Source organism: Nilaparvata lugens, chromosome 2, assembly GCF_014356525.2.
Source record: "Nilaparvata lugens isolate BPH chromosome 2, ASM1435652v1, whole genome shotgun sequence".
In the NCBI taxonomy this organism is placed as follows: domain Eukaryota; kingdom Metazoa; phylum Arthropoda; class Insecta; order Hemiptera; family Delphacidae; genus Nilaparvata; species Nilaparvata lugens.
Genome location: NC_052505.1, coordinates 62,400,408 through 62,422,710, shown reverse-complemented (window position 1 = coordinate 62,422,710; position 22,303 = coordinate 62,400,408). Strand labels below are relative to the sequence as shown.

The window sequence follows — 22,303 nt, the reverse complement described above, 5'->3', positions numbered from 1 at the left end:
TACAGATTTCATTTTATTGATGAATAACGAATCAGGGTTTATCAATAATTTTCTTAAATTAAAGTCAATAGCACATAAATATATGATTTTTTCAATTGTAGGCCTACTAGATTAATATGTGTTAAGATTAACTGCGTTTCTTATTATGTATAGCTGACATGGAAATTAAATTGAAAATTAATCATGTTTGAAATGAAAAAATTGTTATACGGTGCACTGAAACGAATAATCACAGAAACAAGACCTAGGAACTGAAAATGCATCGGCAGGCATACGACAATAATAAAATTTGACGATTCAGTAGCACGACATTCACAACAACAGTTACACAATAATCAAAGCTCCCTGTATCAGCATCCATCACATCCATTCAAGCACATAGAATAGCATCATCATTCACATTCTTGACTATCACAATTCAGAAACATTCCCTTCACTCCAATCCAAGAACACAAACGTTATTAATGTTTGGATTAACCATAACACCGTAGACTATTTGATTGTAAAGTCTGCAAGGATTATGAGTTGTGGAAATTCTGATTTCAAGAGAAATAATTTTTGAAAAATTCAAAACGTTTTTTCTCATGTCAATTAAGAATAACAGCTCCTGGTATTTATTGAGTTATAATCTCTCATATATTTTAAATGAACCTTCAACGATACCTAGTGTAAACGTGAGTAGCTAGAGTAAACGTGAATGTAATAATAGACTAGAAAGTATTTTAGCCAAAAAGTAGGTCTTGAAACGTTATGCTTCCATCTAAGTATATTATTATCATCTGTCTTATTGAATAAGCGTATTCCCATTGGATAATGGGTACATGAATTTGAATTCAATCTTTATCAATAAACTTCACAAGTATCTGACAATTTATTAACCACTCATTACCGTTAGCGTTTGAACTTGTTGAAATTTGTTGAATAAGTATTGATATTGAGAAACCTCCCCATAATTGTGAATCACTTATTGCATTATTGTCAATTCCACTTCATTATTTTACTCACACGACTGGAGTTTCGTGCTGAGACCTAAAAAATGACAACATAGCTGGAGATGTGAGGTTTCAACACGAAAATACAGTCCGCTGCAAGTAGAATGATGAAGTGGAATAGAAACCTATAAAATTTATCTCGAATCTGAATTTTTTGCTAAAATAAAGATTATTTTTCCCCACTACTAATGAATCTAAGCCAAGATTGATTCGAAAGTGATTATTTCTTTAAAAATCTAACTAGATTTTTACTAATGAGTTGGGTTTAAGAGACATTGGAAGATTGAAATTGATTTTGCTGAAGTACAAAAATTATTCTTTCGCTCTTACTATATAACTCCCAACCAATCAGATGCATAAATGGTCACTTCTTTGATTGGTAGATCTAACTAGATTTTTCCAAATGAGTTACGGTTGCAAATACATTAAAACAACAACGTTAAAGTGACAAAATGACAATGAGAAAATCACTGAATATTAATAAAATGTTATTCGAGTGACAAAAATTTTGTGTGTGATGGTAAATACCCGAAAAAAATTTGCAGTCGAACCACCGGCCTTAGCTCCGTATTTAATCGTCTTGTGATTGGCCAGATCTTCAACGTTTCTGATTGGCGAATAGGATGTTTCAACTGTAAGAAAGGCTGCCAGATTGGCTGTGTATGAGGACACCATGATCAGAGTGAAGAACCACCAAATCGACGCTGTCAGGCGTGTCGAAATCGCACTATTGTGTAAATATAATTTGCTAATTTTGTTTGATTTTCATCAAAGAACTAGGTGATAGATTATTAGAAATCATATTATATGAAAATATGTATACTCTAGCAAAGTATTCCAAAACCTGCCATCAAGATTATAACTGCAATCAAGTTATTTGCAAATTGTGTTTAATGATTTCTATTAGGAATCTATTAACAACAAAGAATTTAATCAAATTGCAAATGTAAATCGATCTCATATTAAGAGATAACCCATATGATAGAGAGATTCACTCCGTTACTTCGATGTGTCAGCATTGAATGAATGGGAGCACTGATACTTATTATAAGGCATGCTGACAGTTTGAAGTGAATTCAACTATAGACGTGAACACCTAATTCGGAGATACCCGTTTGAGAAATCATTCCCAAGTAGAGGATTGAAATTTTGAATATTTTTGGAGCCTAGACTGCATTTAATATTCTTAATGGAGTATCGGTCGATCATTCATCTGGAGGTAATTTTTCATCATCTGTAGGAGGAGTAAATATTCAAAAGATGCAGGATTAATGAGTTGATCAACTTTAACAGAATTCAACAGAACATCTATCAACAGATAGATCCCGTACTTCGTTAGTACTATTGATAGTCTACTCTTCCAAAGACTTTAGTAAGAACTCTTAAGCATTCTTCTTGTACTTCTTTGGAAGTATAAATATACCAAAGGAATATTTAGGTATATTAAATATTAATATACCTTGGTGAACTTGTACACCTTGGAACAAGATAACCTGATAGACAGAAAAATAAGTTATATCAAAGTTTTACAATTTCAGAAATTTGTTAGTAATTTAACAGTGAACATAAAGTAAACAATCTTGGAGAATTGACTCATGTTTGAAGCATACATGCTTCATGTGCCTCTAGGTTGATATGAATTTAGATTTGTAAAAAGGTGGAAAAAGGGTACTTTGATTTTTAATTTTCACGTAAACATCAACGATCTCCATTCAAACAATGCTGACATTTTGAAGTGATCATTCTCATGATTTGGAGCAGATCACCTTAATTTTTTTTAACGTGTAGTTTTCAGGATATACTTGCGGCAAGGAATCAAAATATAGTTCACTCATCAAGGTTGCAATCAAGTGGCCTTGCCCAAAGAATGGATATACCTTGATACTCAAGATAAACTAGAATTAAAGCAAAATCAATATTGAAAATTGATTAAATTGATGAGTAGATGATATTACATTGGTGCGATTTCAGATCCTTGCTGCATAAGTGAACCAATAGTGAACCACAGCGAGTTGTTCAAGCTGAACTGGTTCTCCAAATTGTCCGGTTCCTCGATACATGGATATGGGTTTGTCCATTCAGCAGGGCTGATTCTGAAAACAATGTTGATGTCAGTAAAATAGAGAAATAGACATATCGATAGAGGAATGATTGATTTATCAGCAATAAACTTCAAATAGTTCGATAAATACATAGATTCAAAACATACAGAGTGGGTGAAAAGTCCGAGAACGGTTTAATATCTCATACACAAAGGTGATTTGACGGTGGGTGTGAATGAGGATCCTACTCAAATTGAAAAAACTACTTTACAATGACTTTAAAAATCTGGTCCGCCATCTTGGATCCGCCAATATTAGGGAATTTTAAGGAAAAATGAATAGCGAAAACCGCACATCGATATCTCAAACCGTTCAGAAGATATTCACATTATCAATCAATACTATGCAAATCAGAAATGAAATACATGGGTGGTATTGATTAATAATGTAAATATCTTCTAAACGGTTTGAGATATCGATGTGCGGTTTTCGCCATTCATTTTTTCTTAAAATTCTGTATCGAAATCATGTATCGCATGACCACCTTCCTATTTAAAAAAAAGTTGCATTCAAATTGCGGACCAGATTTTTAAAGTCATAGTAAAGTAGTATTTTCATTTAGAGTAACATCCCCAATCACACCCACCTTGGAATCACTTATTTTTATGAGATACTAAGCCTCTCTTTTCTGCTTTGAATAGTATTGATTAATAATATAATATCTTCGAAACGGTTTGAGATATTGATATGCGGTTTCCGCCATTCATTTTTTCTTGAAATTCCCTATCGAAATCATGTATCTCATGACCACCTTCCTATTTGAAAAAATGAAGTTGCATTCAATATGGCGGATCCAAGATGGCGGACCAGATTTTTAAAGTCATTTTAAATTAGTTTTTTCAATTTGAGTAGGATCCCCAATCACACCCACCGTCAAATTACCTTTGTGTATGAGATATTAAGCCATTCTCAGACTTTTCACCCACTCTGTATAATCAAACCTTATTCTGCTCAATTAATAATATTAATATTAATATCAATGTCTACGTTTGGTCAGAGTTCATATTGTATTTTTTTCATTGTCTGTCATTTTGAAATTTTGTTTAATTTGTATATTAAAAATAATATTTGCATAATTTCAAAATATTGAACAATGAAAAAATACAATATGAATACTGATCAAACGTAGACATTGATATTATACAATATTGTTAGTCGTGAAAATACCGCGAATTCTATCTTTCATATGGAATACAAATATCATGTCACGATGTATATAGTAAGGTGTATAGATGTAACTAGTGAGGGAAATTGATTTTAGAGCTAGTTTTGACGACGCTCGGTAATCTTGTTATAAGATCTCGTTGTACAATGAGCGATGCAGGCACTGGGCTACTGCTCAGCTATGCCGCGCACCCTTATCTTCTTCCACTCGGCTGCCAAGGGAGGCTCGCTGAGTAGAAGAGAGGAGCAGTCTATCACAGACAGTCGGTCAAGAACTACTGAAGGAAGCAGCACGCGGCCAGAGAGTGAATGCAGCTCGTGACCAGAGTCTACTCTTACTCCTTCGACTACTTCGAATTGCGCCTTCTATTAACTGGAGTTAATAGAAGACGCTGGAAGCTCCAAGATACAGCACTCGTAGGAAGGCGAGTACTGTACGACCACTTCTGCGACTTCTAGCAGCTAGCCTGCATGATTCGACCAGTGGCGGCAAGTTAGGTTTTGGGCTAAAACCTGACTGGACCCAGGAACTTCACGAAGAGGACCAGGAACAGCAAGAAGACCTCGAGTAAGGCTTGGGAAGGCCTTTCTCGACCCCGAGACATCGATCCTGGTCGCAGGAGACAGCCGGTGACCTAGCTGTTGGACTCAGTGACCGCTAGTGACGCCCGGTTCCAGGGCCCCTGTACCTTGCTAACTCCATCGGGAATAGCAAGAGGACATCCAGTGACGATTGGGAACGCTTCTCCCGTCCCGGAGATCATACTCACAGAAGACACCAGTTTGTTCCTACTCCTATCTCTCCCCGCACAACCCTGTTAGGCAGTGCGAAGCACGGCCCCCCTTTCCTAAAAGAGGGAATCACTTCAACAAGGTACTCAAGGCCCTGTTCCAACCCCCGACTCGAACGAGGGTGGTTGACGGACACCACACCAAGCCTCCCGTCCCCTGCCGCGGCCCACCCCAGACGCCGACTGAGTCTAGCCGGCCCAGAGTAACACTGGGAATTCTAGTAGAAGAAGATGTGGGCCAGAATCTGCTCAGAAGATTGGCACACGAACGTGGGGCAAAAGGTAGGAGGAGAACAGTGATGAGTGCTAGAGAGGAGAATAATTGCAGAGGCGAGGAAGGTGACAAGGAGGATACAGGAGACAACAGCAGCGATCCAAAAGTTGCCTGGATCTACAGGCTTCACAGGAATGAAGCAGTGAAATTCTCAGCTGCTGCAGGACTACCTACAACTGGAACCATGACAGAGCTCAGGAGAGCTCTTGTCGAAAACCACCTGAGGACAATGGTGGAGACTGCCGGTCTAAACAGGATCGGTGGCGGAGCTGGCACAGGTCAGGAAGAGGAAGGAGCTGCAGCTTTGTGGCCACCAGTCGCAGAGGCCACTGCATCTTCCAGACTGGAAGAAATACCCAAGGAGACGTCTTCAGAGTTTGATGGCGACTCCAGCAACTCCTGGGTGTACAGAGTGCACGATCAGGGCATGATTGATCTACTACTCGACTCAGTGCTTACAGATGGCACAAGTACGAGTCTGAGGAGGGCTCTTCTGGAGCAAAGATAGCGGATTGTTGAAATGCTCCCCGTTTTGGATAATGGGGAGGAGGTGCTTCGTCGAGGAGCGCGGAGGCCAGCACCAGTTAGGAAGGAGGCGACTGCGGAGACGCTATACCACGCGGAGCCTGCGCTGGTGAGGCCGGAGATGCCGGAGAGGCATAATAACATGCCTAGGCATTTATTGAGGTCACCTACCAGACCAGCGGTGCCTCCTACATCCTGCATGGACCCGGGTGTCGTGTGTGACAAAGTTCGAGGGTGGCGACTCTCATATGATGGAAGTGGAGATACTCCAAGCTTTATGGAGCGGCTCGAGGAGCTGCAACAAGCATATGGCTTGTCTGGCAAACAGTTATTTCCAGCGTTACCTGAAATGCTAGCAGGGAGATGTTCCTTATGGATGAGGGATAGGAGAGAACAGTGGAGAAACTGGGACGATTTCCTGTGAGACTTTCGGTCTCGTTACTATCCACCTACTTATGAGGAGGATCTTGAGAATGAAATTCTCGACAGGTGGCAGAGAGAAGGCGAGCTGATAGATGTCTATGTCGAGGAGCTGCTGACGCTGATGAGAAGAAGAGGTGGTTTTTCAGAGAGGAGCCAGGTACAGAGATTGTGCAAAAATCTTTCACCACACTACAAGCTCTACATCAGGGAGGCTGAAGTGTTTACCATCGACGACTTGCTACACTTAGCGAGACGATATGAACGAATTAAGTTCGAGGAAAAGAGTGCTCAACAGAGACATCGAGCTGTGAAGCAGGAGGAGGCGAGGAAGCAGACCAAGCCTCGACAAGAGACAACTACCACACAGCCCCGGAGTGAACAACCTATAGAAGGCCCCTTGTGTTGGCAGTGCAAGAAGGTGGGACACTGGAGGTCAGAGTGTCCGGAGGTTTCACTCTGCTTAAAGTGCGGGAAGCCACGACCAAATTGTTCCTGTGAGAGAGAGCAGAAGAAGACTTCTGATAAAACAGCTGTGGATAAAACGAGGCTTCAAATACAGCTAGAGCCGGAGCTCCAGGATGACAGCCGTCTCTTCACTACAGTGGAAATGGGAGACAGACATTATAGTGCTCTTCTTGACACCGGAGCATAGTCTAACTATATTAGCTCTAAAGCTTTTAATAGTTTAGAAACAGTGAAACGAGAGCCTGTGCACCGCAGCGCTGCTATGGCTAATGGAGCAGCCACTCGTCTAATTGGTTGTGTTGTAATCAACCTGGAATTTGGCCGAATCACCGTACCAACATCACTCAACATAATGGAAGGACTTTCTCCAGATATTCTGCTTGGAATGGAGTTTCTTCGTGAGCACCGGGTGAAAATAGACCCCTATTCCCGGTCAGTGGAATGGGATCCTCATCTCGTCAAAGAGCACACTGGAGTAGTTAACTTAACCAAAAATGCGGCAAGAAGCCATCAACTCTAGCCTGCTACTGTCAAGACCCAGTCTGACATGTGGAGGTCGATGAAGACACCTGAAATTATTTATGTGAAGAAGAAGGAGAAGAAGAAATTTTCTCAAGTCCGGAAACACCTAGGAGCAGTGGAGAAGACTAGGAAAGAGGAATTTAACTCTCAGAAAATTTCTCCAGCCCGTGGAACGTTCATTTTCTGGCACTGTAAACGAGCTGGACACTGGAGGTTCAACTGTCCGGAAAATCTGTACCGGAGGCGGAAGAAGGAGAATAATTTTCAGCAAGGAGCTGCAAATCATTGTCGAGCAGTGCAGCCAAGAAGACTGCCGGTGCTGGAAACCACACAGAATGTAGTTTCAGATATTGGAGACGAGAATTATAATGCCAACCGGTATTATAATTGGAAAAAGAGGATGAAGGTGAACTCTGGACAGCTAGTCTACAGGAAGGAATGTCACCTGTCCTCGGGTGCTAATCAGCTTGCCGCGAAGTTAGCGCCGGAATTTTCTGACCTATGTGAGGTCGAGGATATCTTGAGTGCCAGTAAGAGGTTTACTGTGCACGAGGAAGGCATCAAGCTCCAGCCACATCTGTCCGAGGATGAGGAAGAGGATGGCGAGGGAGAAGATGCGGAGAAAATGGCAGAATTCAAGCGGATGGACAGCAGGATATATTTTATAGTCAAATATTTTGATTCTATTCTATATTTAAATTACATGTTGCTCTAATTGGAATAAAAATAGTTTGGTGCTAGATCTTGTTGTTCTATTCTGTAAGTGTTAGTGTACTAAATGTAATAAATAAATTTATAGAAAATAGCTTTAACACAGACCTTGCCATGAAGAATAATAAAATTGATACTCCTATGTAAGCTGCTATCATATATCCCCAAACTTCATAGCTGAATGGTGACAGGAATGAGAATAAACTTGGTGGCTCTTTCATGGGTTTCTTGTACAATAAACTGATACCTGCAATATATACAATCAATTATGATACTGTTTCAGTTTTTTATCAATTGAATAATCATTAAATATGAATACGGTAATGTCTTATAGGTAATATACAATTTTGGTTAATATTATTTTTCAATATGTTTACTTTTATATTTATTCAATCGTTAACAAACTTAGTATTACAAAACTTGCAGAAAAGTACAGGTTAAGCTTAAGTCCAGAAGGTTCCAATTTTACTAGTAGATCTGTGAGCAGTGGACCTCCTGCAGTTATAAACCGCAGCCTCCTCTTATATTTATTGTCCATCAGAGTAAATCCTGTATGTATGTCGTGTCGGCGAGATATCGGTGTGAAAACAGCTAATGGCTGTTGGGGTTGGTGTATCAAAAATGCTAACATCAAAAGCTAATCATCTTCAAGACATACTGGCAACAGGACTGCCCAAGTTCAAAGCAGAGACAATACTATGTTATTTTAGTAATTAATTGCATGCGCTATTGCACGCAATCAATAGTGCATTTATTTATTTATTTATTCACAATGGAGACAACGGGTTTCCCCAAATATGTCTCCTTAACAATAAAAATTGTACAGATACAAATTAAAAAATAAAAATAATGAGAAAAATAATACAAACAACAAAAATACCACCTTATTCAAAAATGAAAAATACAAAGATTTCAAATACTTATGGAAAAAGTAAAAATAAAACAAATAGAGAATCCAAATTTCAAAACTTATAAAAATTGAAGAATATAATAACAAATAATGAACAAAAATTTTACCAATAGAATAAATAACATTTATAACTGAACGACGTCCCTAACCACATCCTCACTGATACACCAATTATTTATTTGATCAGATCATGTTTACACAAGATTTAATTATCATAATTATAACGCTTTACGTTATAAAACAAGGAGACTTCTAGGCGCCCAGACAAGCTGTTATAAGTTCTTTGCATCCTATTTAATAGTGCATAAAAATTGCATTCAATGAGGCATGCGATTTATATTCTACACAGCTGCTGATTATTACCAAGTTACATTGAGATATTGAATTGCATGCGTCATGGCATGCGATTTATAATTCACTCGACAGCTGATTTATGATTAATAATTCTATAGTCTGATTTTGTCTCTAATATTGGCGTATGAAGGAGGATCCTTTTTCCTTTTATAAAAACATTATCCTTGAAATGCAAAATTTCCAAAAACCTAGTATATACGTCGACGCGCAATTTAAAAAAGAACATACCTGTAAAATTTCATGAAAATCTATTACCGCGTTTCGCCGTAAATGCACAACATATAAACATTTAAACATTAAGAGAAATGCCAAACCGTCGACTTGAATCTTAGACCTCACTTTGCTCGGTCAATAATATGTTGATCATCCATTACAGCTTAACCTTGAAAAATGTTGTTAACTCTTTAGGTGGAAGAAATTGAAAATAAGCTGAATCCTTAAAAGATTTAAACGGATGGCAATTAAAAAAAATGATGTTTTTAAATGCTTTAACCGTTATTTGATGTAGGATATAGCAGTGCTCCTAATTAATACAGAATATAATATCAATTACCAGCGAATTCATTGTGTTAATGATAAAACTACAGACATTTTGAAAAGTTAATGTCCACTACTTGGTTGTTTCATAATTCTGATGTATTTTCCTGGCCTAGTCAATAGCTTTTCAAAAGAATTAACTAGAACAATTTGTTTTGAATTAATATTATTTGTACGGGAGAATAATTATAATGGCCAGCACTATACTACACATAATCTAGTTGTGCCCGAATTTTTTTTAAATTCGTTCCCGGTGGTTTTTTAACATTGTATATTTTCATCATATAATCATATTCCCCTGACACCATTTCCTAAGTATGGGCATAAAACATGGAGATAACCAATATCATAATATTGTGACATCATCATAGCATAAGCTTGTCTTAATACGACTATAAAACGACTCACCAAGATTCATAAAAGGCATGGTAAAGTCAGCATCCTGTTCTCTCTCTCTTGTTATAGTGATGTCAGCTATTGCAAGATCCGCTCTCTGTAATAAAAAAATGAGATAGATAACTTTAATTTTTTAACAGATTATTTCATATTATTTGAAGTTGATAAATCCTATCTGATCAAATTCTCAATTACCTCATGAAAAAAGCAAATACAATGATGAGCACTGCAGAAAATAGGTAGCCTATATGGATTAAGACGAATGTGGTACAGTGAGTTTTACTTAAAATTGTCAGCATTCCTTGAAAATAGCATCATATATTCCCATTCAACCAATGCAGGAAGTTTATAATATGAAGTTTATAATATTAATAACCTTATGATTGGAAAGTATGGAAATATGTTACAGTACCGGTATTGATAATTTGATAATAATTTATATTTTATTAATGTGTTAATGTTAATTGAGATAAGAAACGAGATAATGATTTGGCTATGGAAATATCATATCCAATTCGATAGGGTAATCCTTCAACTTTTTGAATTGTGTAATACACTCACTCACTGATCGCTCTGTGATTGAATATAAATTTGGACTCACAGTACGGTAACCTTATTTTATTATAAACTATATCCACTTTGAAGTGTCAGCATGCCTCATAAATAACAACATCGATGCCTCCAATTCACCCAATTAACCATAGATTTAATCGACTATTATCGGTACCACTGTACCAAATATTTGACTCCCGACTATTCCTACCAAAATCCTATAAATATTATTCAAAAATACTGTTTTTGTTGTCAAATCCACTTCATTAGTAAATTCTCCACAGTATCAATCTTCATTCAACAGATTTCATAATTGAATATGATATGGAAATATCTTGCAGACATTAAGATTTGGATTAAATCGAACAATACAATTATATTCTGCAAACTAATGATCGGTCCAAGAAATGATATCTATTGAATTACATATTTAATAATTCAATAGAATCGAATAATCATTTACTTTTTCCTATATACACTGAATGTATAAGGAAATAATTACTCACAGGTATGAGCTAAGCAAGCTAAGCTCACCTTGTACCAAGCTAGACTCACAATTCCTGAGCTGAGTCAATTTTAATGCAGTGGCATTCAACACCGTCGTGCGTCCTCAGTATGGATATGATATGATATCCATATGGGAGGCGCCCGACACTGACATGAGTCCCCGGCATAACCACTCTCAACACTAGATAAATAAATTAATAAATAGATTTTACTGTCGTAGACCAATATAGGTAATAATTGACAAAGTCATAGTAATACGATAACAGTTTAAAGTCTCAAAGTAGAATTATATCAAGTAGGATCAAAAAACTCTGTCAAACAATAGAATTTTCTTAAAACCAGCCACTCAAAAAGTGATTTTTGCAGATAGCAATGTTTTCACAATATTTAATATCCAATGGCAACTTATTGTACAATCTCAAACCGATGCTGTCATAGTGTTTCATGCTTATGACAAGACGATGATATGGAAAATCAATGTTGTCATTTTTCCTAGTATCATAATCATGTGGTTATGATTAGCTTTTCTTCAAGTTATGGAGGTTCTTTCTAGTATGCATGATTACATAAAAAATATAGAGATTTATAACAGCTAACATTTTTGCTCCTGTTTACTGCACCTGACAATATTCTGATAGCCTTTTTCTGCAAAAGTAGGACCTTATTGATGTGGCAGTTGTTCTATATACTAAAATTCCGTATGCAATTATGATTTGGAAAAAGCAAAATATGAGTTTCTGAGGTATTTCTCCGGTACAAGATTCTTCAACTGCCTTAACAAATACATAACTATAGATAACCTAGTAAAAACGAAATTTATTTGGTGTTCCCAGGTCAACATGTGATCAAACATTAAGCCCAAGAACTTCAGACCCATCATGAAAACCCATCCAACTGCCTAGTAAGACTGCAATTCTCATTGAGAGAATCATGCTTCATTTGATAATCATTTACCAAACAACAAAAATATGCTAAATCGAAATAGCAGAAAGAGAGGCTGCATTCAATGAGGAAGAGAGGAAGACCAAGAATAAGGTGGTAGGATGAAGTGAGAGAGCCGATCTTAAAAAATGGGATGTAGAGTGTGGAGAAGAATGTCAGAGGACTGAGAAGCGTGGAGAGCTGTAGTGGAAGCGGCCAAGGGTCATATTGGGCTGTACTGCTAGAACAAATATAGCTATAGTGAGATTCACTCGTGACTATCAGCATTGGTTGAATAGGATACATGATCTTATATTACTTAATTACTTCGACCAATAGATTGACGTAGAAAATAGAAAAGCTGACATTCATTTATTTTACGAGCCTCATTGACATTTCTAAATAAATTAGAGTACAAATTAGAAATGGGAAAATTAAATAAATGAATCCAAAGCCATGATGAGTGCTGACAGTTTAAAGTGATTCTCACTGTAGTGTTGAGAAGCGATGCTAGTACTCACCCCAGCTAGTACTTCGCCAATCATGCCGTTCCATTTGCCTGTTTTCGGATTCGGATTTCCACTGCTCTTGTCCGGTTGCAGGCGAAATGTGTAGTTGAAGCCACACTTGAGTGACAGCTCATGAATAAGGTCTATGCCGAATCCCTCAAATCTTTCATTACCAGTTAATTTATGACTAGTTTCCTTCAACATTCCATAAGGATGTGTCTGAAAATTAGCGAGAAAATTATAATATATTAGATATTATAAATTTAGATATAGTATTGTAATTTAGATATAATATAATAAAGATATTACTTGCTATGTATGATTTTGATAGATAAATAAAACATCAATATTATTGATAATAATAAAATAAATTCAAAAGGCTTCTCAGTAGTCAAAGAGATTGCAAATTTAAATAATATTTTCTTTCAACTACTGTATTTTTTAAAATACGGGTCCCTGCAATCGTGTTGTTGGCTTTGATATGGTAATCATACAGAAATGGCCGTCAGGCTCGCTTCGCTCGCCTTGTCCGTCTAGCCAGGGGGCTCCGCTCCCTGAACAGCCGGCTGGATCATCAAAGTTTAGGATCAGCAGGCTCACCTGCAATTTTCCATTTGAGCTTACTTTCTTCCGTAAAAAGTCAAAAGAGACTTTCAAGCTCAATTCAGTTTTCTTTGAATTATATAGTGCAGGGTTGCAGAAATCTTTATTTTCATAAGAATTAATAAATATTTAGGTATTTTCCAATTGGTTAGAATATTATAAGAATTATTGTATTTCAGTCTAATGGTTCTTTGAAATTTGAAACAGGGATGATATGGAGAACTTAACAAACATCTATATCCAACCCCTCAAGTATGAATTTGCATGCGAAATGTAAGAAATGCATTGAAAAACTTAATGAAAAAATTGAGAAAAGAAACTGCCTAAGAAAACGCTGGAGAACGCTAAAAAAACGCAGTAATAGCACCTATACTGGGCGTATCTTTGGCGTAATTTTTAAGACCACTCAAAACAAAATTTCTATACCCTAGCTGAACTACTGTATCAAGTTTAAACATTTTTATACCTCAGCAGAACGTGGGTGCCTGCTCAACCCCTGTATCAGTGACATTTCGCTTTTATATATAGATGTCCCACGAAAGGTGTAACAGCCGAGAGACCAAAGATTCTACATAAAATTTACAACAAAAAAATATTTCCTTATCGACCTTAGTAGTTTTCAAGATCTATCAATTTTTCGATAATAATTTTTGAAATAGACCTACTAGCCCACTTACCGTCATCAAAACGTCAATTTTCCTAACTTTGAACTGAATGAATGTACTTTTTTCGACTTTGAGCGCTCATCAAAGTTTAAAAATGTCAAACAATGGAACAAATTATATGCATCTTATTGGAACTTTCCATCTTTTTCCAACCATATCCATAGAATATGATTTTGACTGATAGTTTTTTAGTTATTGACGTTGTTATGGTCTTTGGCTGTTACACCTTTCGTGGGACACTGTACACATAAAGAGAACATTGAGTTCCTGTTGCAAGTTGCACCAACGTGAAGCATCCCACTATAGAGTCTAGAGTCTATGTGTCGGGATGCATTTAGTCTAACATTATAAATATAATATATTTCATTGTTAATATTTAATTTATAATAATGTATAAATAGTATTTGTCAATAAATTAATGTCCGGTACTATGTTGATGCCGTTCCTACGGGGCACGATAGGCAACCCGCCCAACATAAATACTTATGCGTAGGCCTACTCTCTTTCCTTGGCTGTAATTATTTAATGCTTATATTTAATTATCATACTATTGTATGATCGTTCTGTAACGTTCTCAAACTTTTTCCATTCTTGCTCTGAAAATCTTTCTTTCTAGATTTTTCTCTTTCTCCAGCCATTAATTTTCACCTCCAGCAAACGCACACAGCGACAGACGGACGTATGCAGACAGACGGAAGAGAAATCCCTCCCCAGGTGTTCGAACGCACGCTGACAAACGTCTTCCTGACGTCTGATTTCTATCCATGTTTCACTTGCTGAGCTGCGGCGTTGGTCTAGAGATTGTTTTGAAGGATTTATGAGGGTGTTATTGAGCCATTAATTACCGTATCTATAGCCTCCTACAAACAGTCTTTGTATACCTCTGCCTCTTCATAGAGAAGGCAATGGTTGTGCTATCAAATAATCACCTGAAGAAGAAGAAGAAGAAGATTTTTTATTTGAATTTGAAAAAAGAAGAAGAAGACGAAGAAAAAGTGAGAAGACGAGTGGTGACTTACAAGCGCAGTGAGGACAATGAATGTCATATTCCTGAGATCTTCGACCCCCTGATCGCCCGAAGAGCCCGGAGCGATGGAAGTGAGGTTGACTCCCTGTGTTGTGTTCCAAGAGCCCTTCTTCCTCAGTCCAGTCGATGTCAACTCAATAATGTCCAGTTTGAAGTTTGTGCGAAATCCTTGATGATCGAATTTAATCAAACCCGATAAACCTTTCAGTTCGCTCTGCGAAAAATGAATGTAATACATTGAATACATATTTATTTTGTGGAACTAGTAACAATTTATTGCAAGGTGGAGTTGTTTTATTTTTTAAATTTGATTGGAAATTTTCAACCAACACGAAAAGTCACACTAAAACTAACATGGCAGTGTTTGGGATCTGGGATCCAAAATTCAAGCAAGGATCGTCAAGGATATGTCAAGTTTATAACTTATATAGAATAATATGTCTTGCTAATAGGCCGAAGCAAGGTAGAGCTTGGTGCTGGCTTTCGATTTTTTCTTATAATTTTAATTTTAGAACAGATCTTGAGAAAATTAGCTTATTCAAGAGCAATATGGAACTTTGCTTCATGTTCTTGTTTCATACAACCTGAGTTTTTAATTGCATCCATAAATTTCTTTCAATTACATGCATAATTTGTCTATCATTTACTATTCACTACACTGAAAATAAATAAAATTAATGAAGACAGAAGTGACGATCTTCTCCAAGGACCCTGAACTTGAATTAATAAAATTAGATAACAATGCCCTCAATCAAGTGAAAAAATTTAAATACTTGAGTAGTATCATTTCCGGAGATGGAAGGGACCGAGATGATATAAGACGTCGTATAAGAGAAGCAAAGGCTATTTTCATCAGTAAGCGGCATTTCTTTCCTCAAATAGTCTCAATTTACAAATAAGGAAAAGATTAATAAGAAGCTGCATTTGGAGTATTGCACTCTATGGCTCAGAAACCTGGACCTATTATTAAGTATGGTGTTGGATGCTCAAGCTGAAATGGACGGATAAAATTACTAATGAGGAAGTATTTCAAAGGGTTGAGGAAAAGCGATCTCTTTTACGTACTTTAAAGGACAGACGGCATTCTTAGCTTGGCCATGTATTTAGACGTTAAGAATACTGGAAGGTATAATAATTGGAAAAGGGCTCGTGGAAGACCCCGGCTACAATATCTGAAGCAAGTAACCGAAGATTCAGGGATCCAGAGCTACATCCAACTGAAAAGTACAGCTCTGGACAGAAAACGATGGACAGCTACAATCGAAAGCTACAATGAAGCTAAAGAAGACACTGAAAATCATATAATTAACCAAAATGAATTTTTTTATAACATTCAGAAAGATTTCCTTATGGTTTGCCTGTTTGACAGTCTGGTTTGTTCATCTATGATTTCTCAATATAATTGGATGAAAAAGAAACATGAGAGTAATGAATTAGAACATCTCCATACAAAGTCCACCTAATAATGTGGAGTCCAAACTCCACACCTATATCATATCGACTGATGTGTTCAATTGTGATCAAATTACTCTCTTCAAATTCTAAGCATTCTTTTATGATACACTACATTCGAGCAATGCTGATAGTAAATCCGAATAAAGTCGTTCATTCAATCTGTAATGTATTACAAGTGAAAGTGGTGCAATCACAAATATAAATTTATTTATGAATTGTTGATTAATGAAAGGTTTATAATGGAAATCAATTTTTCTCTTATTCCTAATAACGTTCTTTTACCACTTTCATGAAATTGATGATACTGTAGCCGTGATCCCAGCTGCGATCTTCTGAGCAATTGAGACTGGTGACCGCGAAGTCCATGGTGTGGCTCAAGTGTTGGAGAGCCACCGCAAATAGGAAAACAGCATCCATCACCAGAATTGTCTCCAGCTACAAAATAAATCACTTTCAAACAATACAAAGTAAACCCAATGTTCGAAAACTTACGACCGTATTGCCGCCATTTTGTACTGAGTATAGTAACTCTATTACCTATCGGAAGTTCAAAATATGTTCCCAATCGGTAAAAGAAGTGATAAGTTCCGAATTTCCAAAGCAATAAGATAGGACCATAAAGTTTGTTTGGAATCTTAATGGTGGATTTGTACCATGTGCTAGCAAATCAAATGCGTGACAGTGGGGTGTCAAACTGTGGGTAATATAGTTACTGAAGTACTGAGGAGTCTGATGATGCCAGTACAACATGGCGAAACCATCATTACTTCTTGTAATCAGTAAATAAAAACTTTCTAGTTTCTACTACAAAGTTTTTAAAAATGGTTTATACTATATTTCACAGCAGAAATATGACATGTTACTATTAACTTATAGAAAGTGAAGCTTCTCTGATATTTTTAAATGAAGGAAAGCTATAAAATGATAGAGAAAGGTAGTTTCAAGAATTCATCAGAGGGGTTGAGATTGTTCATAATTGAAAAATGAATGTGGTATTTTTTAATCCATCAAAGGACAATTCTTCAATAATAATCGCTCAATTCATCAATAATCAATCAATATTCGCCAATAATTGAACATTTTCAAGCTGCTATTGTTGGGGGCATTTAATTTAAATTCAAATTCAATTTTGAATAGTAATTATGGAACTGTTATAGTATACAGAATCTATGTAATGTTTCCCTCTTCAAAGATTTATCATTAAATATATAAGATCTGGGGAGGCTATTAGATCGTTTAATAATTCCATGCATTAAAAATAAATTCATCCTTGAAATTAAAACGCAATATAGAAATGTCATTCCTAAATAGATTTTCATGCAAAATTGATACTCTAACTAATGATAACGCCATGTAAATTGAAACATGAGATTTTTAGCAATAAAACTACTGTATCTAGGAAAAATACTTTCATTTGAAGATAGCTACTGAGTGGAAAAGACAAAGTATTATGTTTTTTTCATGGGACATTTCTACAATAACTATGATGACATTGTTAAATTAATCATGAATTCTTTCTTATTGTAATATCAGCCAGATAGTGAAACTTACATGAACCTGTGATTCAGGACCAATGACTGGGGCACAATCCTCTCCATCTTTCGAATTTTTTGGACATTCTTTCCAATTGTCAAGAACTTCTTTGACTTCCTCATCTTCGGGATCAAACATCCTCAGACCTGTGATATTTGTTCCACCATGCATGAAAGGACTCAAATCGATGGTCTGCATGTCCTACATTTGACAAACATGATTATAATAGACATTCATATATGCATGAAAATGAATACTTTATAGTGAGATTCGCGTTATAAATTCGATGGAAATGATAGGATGACACAGTTAGCAAGTTTATTTTTGTATTTTTCGTAGCTTCCATAGTGAATAGCTGTGATTCAAATCATCCTGCTATATCTGATATGATGTTGATTTTTGATTCTTGTCTTTTTTGTTGTTTTTATGTAAAAATGTAATATTTGAATTTTGTGTTATGATACAATGAAAACAATAAAGTTCAAGCAAACACTCATTCACAATAATGAAATTGCTGATATAATTATATTTATAACAGCAATAATTCATTCACAAAAATAATATATTTTACAATATTATTGCAGTACCTTAGTGAGAATAGTAATTATTAAGGTGATTAGGAAATGACCATAAAGTGGTTTGTGCATGAGGGAACCGATTCAGTCTGCACCACACTTTTCTCCTCAGGTTCATTCCTGGCACTGGCAGAGATGGGTCTTGAACTAATTCTATCTTCTTATTGTGGGAGGAGCGCCCCCATACTGATGAGCAGTATTTCTGCTGCTCTATATACTAGTGCCAGGCTGGATGTTTGAAGAGCCTTAAAACTACATCCCCAGCAGGTACCAGCAAATTTACTTATATTAAACTTACTTACTAGCCAATTTACTTTTATTATTTCTAGACTTCAACTTGTTCTTGAGACTCTTTGAGTGCTGGCGGAAAGACAAAGTTCTATCAAGTCTCAGTTCTAGGTACTTCTATGTAGGGAAAGGAGCCTTACTGTTATTCATTCTCTTCCCTCAGAAAACTAGGTTGAACTGGCGGTCAGCTTCTCTGTTATTCAGACAGTACTGTTAATCTGAATGCAGTACTTGTTCAATACACTCAGATTATCATTTAGTTCTTCCTCCGGGCATTCAAATCATGAGTGGGTCCCTAACGAGCTAAAAGAACAATGTCATCAGCGTAGATGAACCATTGTGATTTGTTGAGAGTGAGAATCAATGAGAAAGAAATACAAAATGACATAATATAATATGTCTGCTGTTTTAAGGTTGAGAAGTAATGGCGACAGAACTGAGCCCTGGGGAAGTCCATTCTGTGAAACCCGTATGTATGTTTCATTCCCCCATGCACCACTTTGAATGTTCGATCACTCAGAAAGGCTCCAAAGAGCCTCACAGACTTTCAACAATGCAGAGTGTGTGCCAGCTTTGTGAGTATCCCAGCCTTCCATACAGTATCATATATTCTGAGCTTCAAAATACAGCACTCAACTTCTTTTTCATCTAGAATCCATGTTCAATAAATGTTGTAACTTCAAGAGTGCAAGCACCTGCTCACCACTGCTTCTACCCTTTCTGAAGCCCGCCTGCTCAACTGGTAGAAATTCTTCCACTCTGCTACTTATTCTCGAGAGGAGAATCCTTCCAAAGAGCTTCTGTATGACTGATAAAAGGATCGGTAACTATGACGGAAGAAGGTCGATAACTTGATAGGTCTCCTTATCCTTCCCTGGCTTCAGTACAGCTACAACATTGGATTTCTTCCACATTCTTGGTATTCTACCCTTATCCATGATCACTGTGAACAATTGAGAAATCCAGGAGGTTCGTCTTTGTCCATGGTGCTTGATAAATTCTGTTAAGACATCATCAGACCCAGAGGCTTTGTCATATCGGGTCTTATAAATGACTGCACCTACTTCTTCAGTAGAAACTGGGTTCACAAATGCAGTACCGTACGCTTCCACAACATCCTTCTAGTGATCTTTTGCGTCATCTATTCATTGCAGCTCAAACACTCGGTGGAATACTGAGCCTCGCATTTCGCTTGATTTTGTCTGCAAGGAAATCAGCCTTTGATGCTGCGAAGGACACTACACTTTTAACACCATCTTGCACAGCATGATTTCCTGCTAGAGTGTGTGAAAATGACTGGACCGCAATAAAATGAATGGATTAATAAATGATTTGAAGATTGAATAGTTATAGATTGAAAATTTTTATCAGGTGTGTTAAAGAAAATGTTAATTCACTTACCAGATTAGTAATAATATAGTTGGTGTCATCACCCATCAGTCCAACTTGCATCGCCTGCTCCAATACTGAGAACAGCTTTCCTATAGAGCAGTCTAGCACAATGAACTTTTCACCTGCGTTTTTGATTCTACGAAGTATTGGTCTGAGGAACAGTATTAAATTATTAAGTTGAGGGATGAAAGTTTTCCATACAGTATAAAAATACATAATACGGATTCATTTTTTTAAAGATCATAGGAAAATACAGGTTCCACCCCATCATCTGCTTCCTTCAAACAAACAGAACAAGTCAGTATACAAATCAGAAGGAAAATATTTAGCGAAAAACATCACCATAAAATACAAAAGTATCCTCTTGAGATGCCCCAAAATGATAGATTATAGATTTTTCAAATCTATTATGAGTTAACATAAATGACACACTCATTAAGATAATGAGATCCAAGTTTTAATGGCTGAATGCCGGGGACATACCTGTCATACAGCGTACCGATCCCACTCCGATGCGATCACGGAGAATGATGCATGCCACACATATGTCTATCATGTAATCTGGATCAATTTTATTATTATAACTAGCAGGGCACCCGTGCTTCGCTACGGGAATTAAAAGATAAGATTATTTTTGTGAAACATTTATAATCTAAATTCTACCAAAATTGTTATAATCGTTTTTGAGATTATGCTTGTCGCTCACTTTTTGTTTCACTTATCCGAAAGTGTAAAAGCAGCCAATCCACTGATTCTTTCTTCCATGGAAGTCCATTCATTTCATACATAAGAGTTCATCCATAATAGTTAGTATAAGATATTGTGGCTAATTTCTCATGTCCTAAACTTTACTATAATAAATATTGAAGTAGGATCATTTTAATGTAAATTTGCATAAATCTGAATAGAGTGTATTCAATCACTTTGATTATTGACTACCATTATATGATTTCTTTCTTTGATCTTAGCTTAAAACCAAAAGCTTAGGGATGAAAATTTGGATCAAAACCAACATGTAACTCATTTTAATTTCCATCGAAATTGACAACTTTAGTATTTACTTGTGTATTTACAAGGAACATCAATATCAATAAGTTTGTTTTGTGTCATGAAATGACATCATGAAAGGAAATAGGAGCAGCTGATGGAATATTATGTTTTTTTCGATTTCGTTTTTAGCTGATTTTGAAACATGAAAATATCAGGCCCAGTAGCACAAAAGCCTGTTCAATCAGGATTAAATTTCATGAGAATTAATCAGAGCAGGGTTTTTTTTTAATAGAAGGCTTCTCTGATTGGTTCTCGTGGTATTCAGTCCGGATTATGAATTAACAAACAGTGCAACTGGCTCTCTCAAGGCCATGGCTACGTACAAACATAGAGCAACAGAGGAACCAATACAACAGATGCTGAATAAATCTATCACCTCACAATGAACATTTCATTTAACTACCATATGTTTGGAGAGATCGATTTCAAATTTCTTCTGCTATCATCCGGACACTTTCTGAATCTATTCTTCCAGATGTTCCATGAATACTGCAATGTTTTAAAATAAGGTCACCAAAATTGGTAAGTAGATATAAAAGGCGGGTCCTGGGACACAAGTGTCCCAGGACCCGCCTTTATCTCAAGGTCATCCAGGTCAACCACCCCCAACCTCAAGGTCATCCAGGACAACCACCCCCAACCTCAAGGTCATCCAGGTCAACCACACCCACCTCAAGGTCATCCAGGTCAACCACACCCACCTCAAGGTCATCCAGGTCAACCACACCCACCTCAAGGTCATCCAGGTCAACCACACCCACCTCAAGGTCATCTAGGTCAACCACACCTACCTCAAGGTCATCCAGGTCAACCACACCCACCTCAAGGTCATTCAGGTCAACCACCCTAACCTCAAGGTCATCCAGGTCAACCACCCTGACCTCAAGGTCACCCAAAGAAAAAAAAAATTAAAAACAAAAATAAAAAAAAAATTAAAAAAAAATTAAAAAAATTAAAAAAAATTAAAAAAAAAAAAAATTAAAAAGAAAAAAAAATTGAAAAAAAAATTAAAAAGAAAAAAAAATTGAAAAAAAAATTTAAAAAAAATTTAAAAAAATTA

General features: G+C 36.5%; 1 protein-coding gene across 3 annotated transcripts in view; it reads right to left on the bottom strand.

Moving 5' to 3' along the window:
- LOC111044245 (glutamate receptor ionotropic, kainate 2) overlaps window positions 1-22,303 on the bottom strand; it is a 45,767-nt gene that overhangs the window by 8,527 nt on the left and 14,937 nt on the right. For 2 of the 3 annotated variants that reach the window (XM_022329335.2, XM_022329334.2), the window contains exons 5-12: window positions 20,203-20,344; window positions 17,957-18,139; window positions 16,688-16,840; window positions 14,943-15,164; window positions 12,668-12,874; window positions 10,179-10,263; window positions 8,078-8,216; window positions 2,948-3,085 (exon numbers count right to left, since the gene is read on the bottom strand). In XM_022329335.2, coding sequence (XP_022185027.1) covers window positions 2,948-3,085; window positions 8,078-8,216; window positions 10,179-10,263; window positions 12,668-12,874; window positions 14,943-15,164; window positions 16,688-16,840; window positions 17,957-18,139; window positions 20,203-20,344 — 1,269 coding nt within the window. Of the gene's footprint in view, window positions 1-1,520; window positions 1,720-2,947; window positions 3,086-8,077; window positions 8,217-10,178; window positions 10,264-12,667; window positions 12,875-14,942; window positions 15,165-16,687; window positions 16,841-17,956; window positions 18,140-20,202; window positions 20,345-22,303 lie in introns of all 3 variants that reach the window. The other variant, XM_022329336.2, reaches the window with a different exon arrangement.